Here is a 12,509-nt window from a genome sequence, read left to right as displayed (position 1 = left end):
CCCAATTACCTTTCTTTTCTTCTCTTCTTTTATTTTCCTCCTTCCCCTTCCTTCCTTTTTCCCTCCTTTCACTCCTATCTTTTTTCTTTCCTCACTCCCTCTTTTTTTCCCTCTCTTCTCTCTATTCATCCACAGTGCCGACCCTGGATACAAAGCTGCCTTCAGGGGGCCCCTGGCTTAGTGGGGGAGACACACATTCCTGCAGAGCACATGGTCTGCACCGAGGTCCAGCCCCTCACCATGGACTCTGCTCCTGCTGTGCCGCTCGCTCATGGGCAATGCAGCCCGCCCGTCAGTGTCGGGCCCTGACCTGAGTCCTGAGGACACTGTGATGAGTCAGAGCTAGACTCAGCCCTGCAGGAGCTCACAACAAGGAGGGAGAGAGAGACAGACCCAGAAATAGCTCCAGGACAAGACAGATGGGGACCGTGAGGTGACAGAGGGACACAGTGGGAGAAGAGGGTGGCTGAGACGGCTTCTATCTGAGACGGTCAGAGGGTTTCCGGAAGGAAGTGGGCCTTCAGTGAGGCCTTGCATGCAGGAGTCTGGAAAGGTGGCACTGCGGGAGAGGGCGTCAGGGAGACACGATGAGTCCCTGCATGGGGATGGGGCCAGGCTCAGGTCTCCTGCCAAATAGACTGAGTGCCAGCATGAGGATGCTGCCTGGACCATTGTGGAACCCTCCACACCCGTATTTCCTTTTGCGCAAAAGGAACTCATTCTTCAAACAAAATTAACTATGGTTGAAATTATATACATGGGGGTTTGTTTGTTTTTAAGGCATTGTCTGGTTGGAGTAGTGCTCCCCACTCCTACCCCAACCTGGAGGTTTTGCAGGTCTCCCTGGAGCTTGGCTGCGAAACGGCCCTGGACAAACAGCAGGTACCCTCAGATCGTTCCCATAGTGGCTGGATCGGAGGACCTGAGCCCCGTGTCACCTGTTGAGAGTGGATCTGATCCTACCAGCTCTTGCCCCCACCACAGTCCAGTGGCCTGTGGCTGAGTGTGGACAGAACTGGGCCTGCCCTCCTAGTGCCATCCCAGCCAAGGAAAGAGTGCTATAGTCTGAGCCAATTTAGGAGAAAATGACATTTTTAGCAAAACATGTCCCTAGAGTCTCTTCCAAGAGTTTCTCTGGTTGCCAAGTTTAGCCCCCAGCCAGTGTGCTGAAATAACGGTACCCACTAATAATAGCCCTTTCCCCAGAGACCCACACACCTGCAGTCTCTCACCCACCTCCCATCGCCTTGAACACACTTGCCACTCACTCAGCTCCAAAGCTCCCTCTTCTAACATCTGTGTACACAGACAGACACACATACACAGACACTCCTGCCTGTCACTCCTCCGCCTCACTCACACGTACACAACTATGCACACAAGACACACACATTCAGATGCACTCACACCCGCATTTTTTCTAGCAAGCATACTCACATCTGTAAAGTTCTCTTTGGCACACAGACACACACAGGTAGCGGGCACGGCGGGTGGGAAAGGAATACCTCCAACCCAGCAGCCCCATCCGTCAGGGAGCTATCCATACATCCTTTCTGGAGAAGGAGATGGCAGGAAATCCCACCCTCCGGGTAGGGTTCCACCCTCACACGCACAGCCCATGGCTCCAAAGAGGCCACTGGCTCCCAGAGACTCTTCCTAGGACCCAGAGTCCAGCTTGCTGTCCCCAGCTCTGATTTCTCAGCCTTCCGATAATGCTCCAGAACACAGAACACGCACTTATTTTCTTAAGGAGAGGGATCTGAGCCTTCCCAACACAGGGATCTCAGGTATCCATCCACGCTCACAGCCCGGGGGTAATTTTTCTTTTGGTTGACAGGGGTATGGTCAACTTTCCTAGTAACTGCTGGCTGTGGGCAGATGCCACTGCCATCAGTCTGCCTTGGAACCGTCCAGTCTGAGTGGCTGGATCAGAAGGGGCACAAGATGCAGAACCTGGGAGTGGGATGGGGGGGAACAGTCCCAGGGAACAAGTCCAGAGCCAAGAGTCTGAACTAAACGTGGAAGGTTTGCACATTCACTCCCAGGGCCCAGAGCGAGGACCAGTCCTCATGGTCAGAACAGGTGCCTTTATCGGAAGCCAGATGACACTGTCTGCTAATCAAATTTCCCTCCTATCTGGCTTAAGGTCCCCATGCTGCAGTTACAGCTGGGTTAAACGCTTCCCTCAACATACTTTGAGTACCTGGATTCAAAAAATGAGCCCATTACCAAATGTGCCTCTATCTCCCCTCAAAGTGCGCTGGGATCAAGGTCACCACGTTTGCTTAGACAAGCTGTGCCCCATACACGGGCCTCCAGCAGAGGGGGCCTGTGGGTGCAAAAAGCAGGCTGCACTTGGGGCCCACACCCACCAGAGAGACCACTGCCCCCCACTCTGCACAGAGATGCCATCTGCACCTGCTGTAACCCTGATTGGCTTGCTGGTAAGTCCCTCCCTGCAGGCTCATCTACTGGCCCTGCTCCCAGGCCCACTCACCCATCAAGAGGTGCCCCTCCATAGCAGAGTCAGCCTCGGGCTTGGAGCAGATCTTCGCAAACACTGGGAGCTGCCTCTTCTGAGGAGGGAGCTCAGGGAGCTTCTCAGAAGGTGCAGACAGAGGCGGAGGCGGTAGCAGTAGGAATGGGCCCAGCCCCATGGGCTCCCTGGGTCCTGGGCCACCGAACATGCTGTTCTGCAAGAAGTCCTTGATGACCCTTGTCTCCTCCAACACCATCTTGTTGTCAGGAGCCTTGGACGTTTCTGTGGACTTGAATGGGAACTGAGCCAGGAGCTTGCCGATCTCTGAGTTAGAGGCACCCAGGCTGTGGCCCCCATCTTCTGTCCCCTTGACACTCTTGACCTTAGCAGCACGCAGAATTCCCGTGACAGTAGACATGACAGAATCACAGTCCGGCCGGCTGCTGATGACAGACATGGCCACCTTCGGCTCAAGAAGCGTATCACCAGCAATGATGGAGGTCCCCGGGTACTCACTGCTGTCCGCCACTGGAGGAGGTATGAGAAGGCAGGGAGCCAGCTGTCTGGGTCCCTCGGGAGAGGTGCCGGGGGCCTCCAGCTCCTCCGAGCTCTCTGTGACCAAAATGAGGTGCTCTTTGGTCAGGCTTAAGAACTCCTGCTCCACCAACAGGGAGATCTCATCTTTATCACGGCTGAGCTCCAGAGCTCTGCAAATGGGTCAGAAAGACAGGCAGCTTTAGTGCCAGCTCACTAGGGGTGGCTCCGTGGCAGGGCCCAGGCCCCAGGGAAAGGGGAGGAAGAAAACATGTCTCCAGGCCAAAGAAACCTACTGCTTTCTCAAGACAGAAAATGGACAAACAGTGGGTTCCCAAGAGGTTTCTACACATGCCAGCACCGAGAGCACAGTTCTGGGAATCGGGACACCTGGGTCCTCTCCAGACACTATGTCTTGCTGAGTGAGCTGAGCCTTAATTTCAATCCAGCCCTTCCTGTTCGGTTGTGCCCAGGACCTGAAACAAGGAAAGACGCTGCACAGGGGTCAGGAGTGAGCCGACAGCTCTGAGCGTAGAGGCCAGAGTGCTGGGGCTGAGCGCCAGGAAGCCCAAGACTCACTGCCCCGTGGCAGGGGGAGGGAAGGGACTGTTGAGTGGACAGCTGGACTCACGCCCTGCCTCCCTCACTTCCCCGCTGGGACCTTGGGTAGGTTGCTTAGCATCTTGACACCCTGTCTCCTCATCTGGTTAACAGGAATATCATAGATGTACAAAGCACCATGGACAGCGTCTGGCACAGAGTAAGGGTGACGCGAGGGTGTCTACACCTGTGTCAGCTTGGTTGGGCTCTGGATCCTGGAGTCCATACCACTTCCCCGTGGCTACCCATGTCCCACCCCCCCCCCCCCGTTGGCATGGCCCTCCAATCAGATCACAGTCTCTGGGCTGAGCCCAACTTCCCGTGGGCAGCTGCAGATGCTTGGACCGTGCACTGATTCACATGCATCTCCCTGTACCTACACACTGGCCCCTACCTGCACCTCACACAACAGGATGGCAATCCTGTTGGCCTGGCTTGTGGCCCAGCCTGCCGCACTAGCATCTTTGGCAAGGGGGCATCTTCCTCCCTGGCACTCCCAGAAGGACCATGACTACCTAGCTTAAAACCATCTGCTATCCATATTTGGTGGGCTCCCATAAGAAGTCGATGAAGTGCTCTAGAAAGAGCATTCTGAAAACTTCTCAGTGCTCTCTCCTGGGAGAGGGTGGTGAAGACAATGAAGGGGCAATGGGGGGGGTGGGAATGAAAATGCCTCATGAATGGAGCTCTGCCATGGGGACATCTGGAGCACACCCCTACTCTCACAGTTCATCCCAAAGGCTCAGTGAGTCCCACAAACAGGGACTATGAATGTTCCCAGCAGGGATGTGGCTTCCTGGTAATGCTCTTTGTATATGAGCACATGCACGCTCACCTGTGTACAAGAGCAAATGCACGCACGTGTGGGTGTATTTGACGCATACACATGTGCAGGCACAAAATGTCTCGCATGTTCCCACACACAGAACCAGGGGGAAAGTCACTGCATTTGACAGCCAATCAGAATGGACATAGGCTACAGTCCCAGAGGCTTCCTCTGTGCCAGGTATTACCCCCTTCGTTGCCAGGTCCTGATGAGGCCCAGGGGGTGTAGCAAGGTCTCTGGGTGGCCAGGGTAAATGGGAAACATTGGGAAGAGCTGAAGATATGGGAGTGCCTCACTACTGTAACAACCGAGACAGCCATGCCCCCTGGTCACCAGCTGCGCACGCGGCCTCAGCAGACTTGGAAGCAGAGAGAGGTGCCAGGAAAAAGCAGAATCTGGCCAAACGGGTCTGGGTCTCAATAGGGTGCTAGTGCCTATTTCATGCCAGAGCCCAGAACCTCCAGGCCTCCCCTGTAGCATGGGCGTGACACCTGTACCGGCAGTAATGGCCTAGGTCTGAAAACGTGGTGAGGTGCCCGGTGCTGGCTGCAGTGGGAGGGTCCTGGGAGCTCAGGAAGGTGGTGTGGCTGCAGGGAGGCTGGGCCATCTTCCATTCAGGCTTTCTTGATCCTTCCATGCTCTCTCCCCCCCCTCCTTTCTGCCCTCTCCCATTCTCTTCTTTTCCTCCATCCCATGTCTAGACTTTGTCTATAAATAGGCCCCACTCTCACTGCTGTGTCCCTGGGAACAATCAGAATAAAAGAGGCTACCAATCTGGGTTTTAGACCCCCTTCTTCTTCTTCATCATCATCCTCAAAGGGAACAGGTGAGTCCCGAGTCACAGACACCAGACATTTAAAGGACCACTCTTTGACTCTCCCCTCTACAAAGCAAGCTATATACCAATAGATTTTCTAGAAAGACCTACTACAATGATATCAATTTTAAAACATTGTGATAATGGTATTGTGGTTTATGCTTAAAAAAAAACTGAGTCCTTATCTCTTAGAGATACATACAAAGTGTTTACAGATAAAATTATGTTTAAGATTCGCTTTAAACTTAATCCAGCAGGGTTGGAGGGGAAGATGGCAGGGTCATAGATGAAACAAGATGGCCACACATTGGCCATCACTAAAACTGGGTGACTGATAGGTACATGGGTTCATCACGTGCTATTTGCTCTACTTTTGGCTGTTTTTTTTTTTTTTTTAATACAGGTGTTAGACATAGAAACACATAGAAAAAAGTCTCACCACTTACTTAAGGCCAACTCTAAGGAGAAGTCGAGGCAGATTCTAAGGTCCCCTCAGGACCTTGGGGTCCCTGAATCAAAACCCACCCACAGATGGTCCTTTCTCAGCACCTGATAAGACACTCCTACCTCTCCCCAACTCGGAATACAGGCAGAAACTGAGTAGGAACCCCTATCCTTACTCTGGATACATCACAGAGGTCACGGGCCTCTTAGGAAGCTGGCATCCCCAGAAGGGACGGCACAGTGCCAAGAATGGAGGACCCACTCTGCTGTGGGCCCTCCATGTACCCCTGAAAGGCTCCACTCTGGCTGTGGGCCTTCCACGTACCCTGAAAGGCTGCCCCCGGGCACCGAGGCTTCCCATGGGCCTCCACAAACCCCTATTTCCCTTGCGTCTGTCATAAATCCACTACAGAACAGACAGGAAGCCAGGCATCCACATACATGCTTGAATTTAATACTCTCCACATTCCTGGGCAATAAACAGCATCATCCCCACTTTATGAAGGGGAAAAATTAAGCCTGAAAGAGGCCAAGGACCTTGTCAACTAGAAAGGGTGGGGATGCCAGTGGGTCTGGCTGCCTTTGCTGCCTCCTCCTACCGCATCCGGCTTCCCTTCCAGGGTCAGTTATCCAGCAAGGACTCCTACTCCATGGCTGGGCTTAGTTCCCCAATCTGAGTGTGATCAGGGCCATTGCTGGTTTCATTCCATCACTCCAGCCTGTGGAGGATCATCGCAGTGAATCCTGGGTCTGTCATCCATGGCATTAGCTGTCCCTGACAGCTCCATTTCAGCTGCATGTCTGATGAGCACGTCTTTTGGGTCTTCTGCCAATTTATGGATAGAAATGTTGAAGGGAACAAGCCCAGGGCCAAGCCTTGGAGACACTGCCGGATACCCTCCCCGCAGCCTGACAGTAATCCTGGCTCAACACTTTGGGGGAATAAATCAATCCAGTCACTATCGGCCCATCTCGACTTCTCCAAGACAGCCTTTATCAAGCACCTCGCTGCAATCAAGATTCATCGCACAGTTACAAGTCCCTGATCAAGGGTCTTCCTACCTGCCCCCTCCACTCCCAAGAAAACAAGATTCATTTGCTCTTGTTTGTTCTAGAAAACTGCATGCCTGCAGAGTTAGGACATTCTCAGAACTCAGATCAATCCATTTCTCTGTTTATTAACCTCATGTTTAAGCCTTAATTTCAATCCATCCCTTCCTGTTCGGTTGTGCCCACTTAAGTGTTTATTTTCTTCATGGTATTAACCACTACCACACAGCATCTTTTTTTACATCTCTACTTCCCACAACAACATAACTTCCCTGAGGGTAGGAACTGTATCTTGCTCAGCACAGAGCCTCAAGGTCTAGAGCAGTGCCTGACATACGACTCCAGTTCATCGAGAATTTGTTGAATCAATGGGTGGATTAGATCATGAACTTATCTTGACATCTCTTGGAGCTCTTGACATCAAGAGCTCTATTGCCAAAGACTTCCCAGTTCCTTCCACTGGTTGCAAACTATCTTGCCTTGGTTCCATTTTCTAGCCCCCACAACTAGCCTGGCAACCCTCTAAGCTGGTCAGATGATACTAACCACATGCTCAGCCCCACCCTAAGAACTCCCCACCTCTGCACAGTGGTCCCACAGCAGACCCCACACAGAGCCCGCCTGATCTTCACAACCACCATGGGCTCCCAGAAAGATTTTTCATTCTCCCCACGACTTTGCTGGGTTCACTGTCAAGTCTGTTCCCCTGCATTTCCTGGAATCTATCTTTTCTTCTCTCTTCCTAAGAAGTTTTGCCGATCCTGGCACCTCTCCCATGCTATTTGCTTTCTCCTTTGAGTTGGTAAAAACCATAAAATCTGCCACAGACTGTATCACAGTGAATCACTCAGGGAGGCTAACTCAGCTCCCGGGCACTGACAAAGAAAGAAGTCAGGACTGGTGCCGTGGCCCCAGGGGCCACCGCCCCCTTTGCGTTGCCTACCTCCAGAAGTGACAGGTGCCTGAGTGAGTGCATCATGTCTGCATTCGCAGGGTACAGAGTCATATAAAAATAAAGGCTATTGACTGGTTGGCACCCCTTCCCAGAATAATGACTAAGCAAGCACACTGTTAGCTCCCAACAGCGGTTCTGTGTACATGATAACACAGAGCAAAGATGAAAACTGCTATTCAGCTGAGCCAGACAACAGAAAAATGCAAGCGGAAAATTGTTAGTGCTACAAGAGGACACCAAAACAAATATTTTCTTCCCACCGTGGCATTTCAGAACGACGACAAACACAGTACCCAAGCCCAGCGCCCAGGCAACATGGCTGACTGTGACTGAAGCAAGTGAAGGGCTCCAGGTCTGCCACAGACCTGAGCCTGAGTGACGGTCCCTCTGCAGACCGACCTCACTGACTGTGGATGAGGTTCTGACTTCCCTACCTGTCTGCATGGTTGGAGCAGCAGAGCCTAGTGGCCAAGAGCTCAGTCCCTGGAAAGAGTCAGAAACGGGACTCAAACCCTCACTGGTAATTGGGGGCCATACCTTAAGCAAGCTGGCTGACACATCTAAGCCTCAGGTTCCAGGCTCAACGAAATACAAAGAAGGCTTAGCACTTAATGGAGAGTTCGCAAACCAGCCAGGCACTGTGCTAGGCATTTTCCATGCAAAAGCCTCATTTTAATCCCCACAAGAGCCCCGGTGGGGTAGGGTGGTAGACTGATTACAGTGATACCCCCATTTTATCATGCCTTCCTGTATCCAGGCCCTTTGGTAGACCCCACCCATCTGGATTCAGTAATATGCAGAAATACCTAGGAATAAATTTCACCAAGAAGGTGAAAGACCTGTACTCTGAAAACTATAAGACACTGATGAAAGAAAGAGCAGATGACACAAATAAATGGAGAGGTACACCATGCTCGGGGATTAGAAGACTTAATGTTGATAAAATGTCCATACTGCCCAAAGCAATCTACAGGTTCAGTGCAATTCCTATCAAAATGCTATCACATAACTAGAACAAATAATCCTAAAATTCATATGAAGTCACAAAAGAACCCGAATGGCCAGAGCAATCTCGATAAAAAAGAACAAAGCTGGAGGTATCACGCGCCCAGATTTCAGACTATACTACAAAGCTATAGTAATCAAAAGTGTATGGTACTGGCACAAAAATAGACACAGAGAGCAGTGGAACAGAACAGACAGCCCAGAAATAAACACCCGCATATATGGTCAACTAATCTATAGAAAAGAGGCAAGAGGGTACAGTGGAGAAAAGACAGTCTCTTCAATAAACAGTGCTGGGAAAGCTGGACAGCTACACTCAAGAGTGAAACCAGCCCACATTCTTAAACTACCTACAAAAATAAACTCAAGATGAATCAAAAACTGACATGTAAGACCTGAAACTGTAAAACTCCTAAAAGAAAACCAGCAGTAAACTCTTGGATAACAGTCTTAGCAATATTTTCTTCATTGTCTCCTCAGGCAAGAGCAACAAAAGCAAAAATAAACAATTGGGATTACATCAACCTAAAAAGCTTTTGTACAGTGAAGGAAACTAACAAAATGAAAAGGCAACCTACTGAATGGGAGAAGATATTTGCAAGTGATATACCTGACAAGGGGCTATTATCCAAAATGTACTGAAAATTCATATAGTTCAACACCCGCGCCAAAAAAACCACCAAATAATCTGAGTAAAAATGGGCAGAGAATGTAAATAGACATTTTTCCAAAGAAGAATACAGATGACCAACAGACACATGAAAAGATATTCAATATCACTCATCATCAGGCAAATGCAAAGCAAAACCACAATGAGAAATCACCTCACAGTTGTCAGAATGGTTAGTATAGAACAGACAAAAAATACCAAGTATTGGCGAGGATGTGGGGGAAAGGGGACCCTCATGCACTGTTGCTGGGAATGCAAATTGGTGCAGCCACTATGGACAACTATGGTTCCTCAAGAAATAAAAATAAAAATACCATCCAGTCCAGCAATTCTACTTCTGGGTACTCACCCGAAGAAAATGAAGACACTAATTTGGAATGATATATGCCCCTCTATGTTCATTGCAGCATTGTTTACAACAGCCAGATTACAGAAGCACTTTAAGTGTCCACCAACAGATAAATAAAGAAGATGTGGTATACACACACACAACACACACACAACACATACACACACGAAGATTACTCAGCCATAAAAAAGAATGAAACCTTGCCATTTGTGACAGCATGGATGGACCTAAGGGTATTATGCTAAGTAAAATAAGGCAGACAGAGAACAGCAAATACCGTAGGATTTCACTTACATGTGAAATCTGAAAAACAACACAAATGAACAAACAAAACAAAATGGAAACAGACTCATAAGTAGAGAACAAACTGGTGGTTTTCAGAGGGGCTGGGGGAGGAAGGAATGGGTGAAATTTGTGAAGGGAATTGAATTAAGAGGTACAAACTTTCAGTTATAAAATACCCCCCGCAGTACAGCTTAGGGACTGGCGTCAATAATACTGTACTGTAATAACTTTGCATGGTGACAAGACTTATGGTAATCATTCCATAATGTATACAAATGTTGGATCACTATGCTATACACCTGAAACTAATATAATATCGTATGTCAACTCTAGCTCAATAGAAATAGAATAAAAATTAAAAACAAATTATATTTTATACAGAAAAGGAAAAGGAATAAGCAGAGAGTGCTTGGACATTAGGGCTTAACCTCTTGTTTGTCTCGGGACTTAGCAACTTCCATGTGAACGAGTGCAGGAGAGCCTGCTGGATGATGACACAGCCCACAGAGGGAAACCCCAAGGTCCTCCAGTCGGCCATGCCCACCTGACTGCAGATGCAGGTGAACAAGAGCCATGTGCAGTCAGGCCCAGCCCCTTGCAGAAGAACCATGTGGCTGAACCCAGGCCACATTGCTGAGCCACAGAAAAGGGAGCTAAGTACAGAGTTGTGGGGTGGAGCCACTGAGCTCTGGGGTGGTTTGTTATATGTCAAAGGCTAACTGACACAGGGAGATACAATTTTCCCAGATTTTAAAACGAAGAAGCAAAGAGACAGAGAAGTTAGGTAATTTTCCCAAGGTCACAGAATTAAGAAGTAACACAGTGGATGCACTGAGGCCATCTTGCTCAGATGGCCCTCTTGTCACCACCAGGTCATACTGCTCTGAAAACCAAGAGGGGGATGCTGCAAGCGGGAATTCTAGGGGCACGTACCCAGGTTAGGGGAGCGGAAAGGGCCTTGTTGAGGAAGTGTCATTTAAGCTGGGGGAGAAAAGACACAAGTGTGTATTCAGGTAAATGACGCAAGGAAGAGCTTTCCAGATGCGGGGAACTGCACGTGCGAAGACCACAAGGTGGTAAAGGGCTTGGTGCATTGGGCAGGACTGATGCTCAAGTGCCTGAGGCTCATTAAGGGCAGGGTCCCATCAGGCAGGGTTAGAGATAAAGGCAGGAGGGGGCACCTGCCAGCCTTGGAGTGATACTAGGGGACTTGATTCTAAAGCCAAGGGAAGCCACTGGGGAGATTTCAGCAGGCAGGTGCCAGGCTGTCGTTTCCCCAGACCAGATGTGTTTCTCCCAGGGATCAGCCCAGAGGAGTGACAGGAGGGGACAAGGGCCCGAGCCAGGATCTATGCTGTGTCTTCTAGGTGCCGGGTGTTATACTTGGCACTTGTCCCCACAACAGTTACAAAGGATAGCTGGCATCTTCATTCCCAATTTAGAAAGAGGAAACTGAGGCTCAGGAATCTAAAACGTAAATTCAAGTTCACCCAAGAGCATAAGTGTTGAAACAGGATGGGATCCCAAGTCCACGTGGCTCCAAGCCTCTACCCACAGTCACCACTCCACATTGCCCAGAACAGTACAAGTGGGACACAGAACAGGGCCTTTGAGTTCAAACCCCAGCTCTGTCCTTTCAGCAATTCACTTCCCTTCTCTGCAGGAGGCTAGAGGCCAGGGAGCCAGCCAGGAACTAGGAGGTGGCAGAAGGCAGAACTTGGTGGGCAGGTGAGAGGTTGCAAGTGGGGGTGGGGAGGAGACACCAAAGGTCCCCAGCAAAGAGAGGCCTTCATCGTGGAGGCAGGGGCTCTGGCATACAGCCTGGTCCCGTCCCTAGTGGGCACCACCCTTGCTTGACCGAGGGTGGTGGACGTTTCTGGGTCTTCCTGTCTGCATGAGGAGCAGAGACTCATTTTCTGTTGCCTTGGCATATTCATCACAGCACCCAGGATGCCCCACCCCACATGGAGGGAAGGGACACGGCCACCTCGGTCAAAGCTGCCTGTGTCTTCATCCGTCTTCCCTCTCCAGGTGTAAGATTCACTGAACCGCCCTGGGGCTCCCTCCTCATGCACACGCCACAGCCATGCACACACACACCAATCCATGTGTACACACAGACATAGTAGTCATGTACACAAACACACTATAGCCATGTACACATACCCAGGTGCACACACCCACGCACGTAGCCATGCAACGACCATGCATACAAGGCATGTGCACACACACAACCCCACACACACATGCAAACACATGTACCACACCCATGCACATTTGTGCAAATACACCTCACCCATGTGCACTTTCCACACCCACCACAGCCATACACATATACACCCAACACACACACACACGTGCACACACACACACACACACACACACACACAAACACTGCCACAGCCTTGGGGAAAACTGGCAGGAAGGAAAGGCTTGAAAAGGAGGGTGGATTCCACCCATCACAACCCAGGGTCCCGGGCTCTGAAGGGTCTCAG

General features: G+C 50.3%; 1 protein-coding gene across 3 annotated transcripts in view; it reads right to left on the bottom strand.

Annotated features, from left to right (window-relative positions):
• The window catches only part of CC1H1orf94 (chromosome C1 C1orf94 homolog), a 37,234-nt gene that overhangs the window by 14,495 nt on the left and 10,230 nt on the right, over positions 1–12,509 (bottom strand). For all 3 annotated transcript variants that reach the window (XM_053211080.1, XM_027059734.2, XM_015070284.3), the window contains exon 2: positions 2,498–3,186. In XM_053211080.1, the coding sequence (XP_053067055.1) occupies positions 2,498–3,186 (689 nt within the window). The remainder of the gene's footprint in view (positions 1–2,497; positions 3,187–12,509) is intronic.

Source organism: Acinonyx jubatus, chromosome C1 (assembly GCF_027475565.1).
Source record: "Acinonyx jubatus isolate Ajub_Pintada_27869175 chromosome C1, VMU_Ajub_asm_v1.0, whole genome shotgun sequence".
In the NCBI taxonomy this organism is placed as follows: domain Eukaryota; kingdom Metazoa; phylum Chordata; class Mammalia; order Carnivora; family Felidae; genus Acinonyx; species Acinonyx jubatus.
Note: the sequence above shows the minus strand (reverse complement) of the source record. Positions and strands in the feature narration are given on the sequence as shown.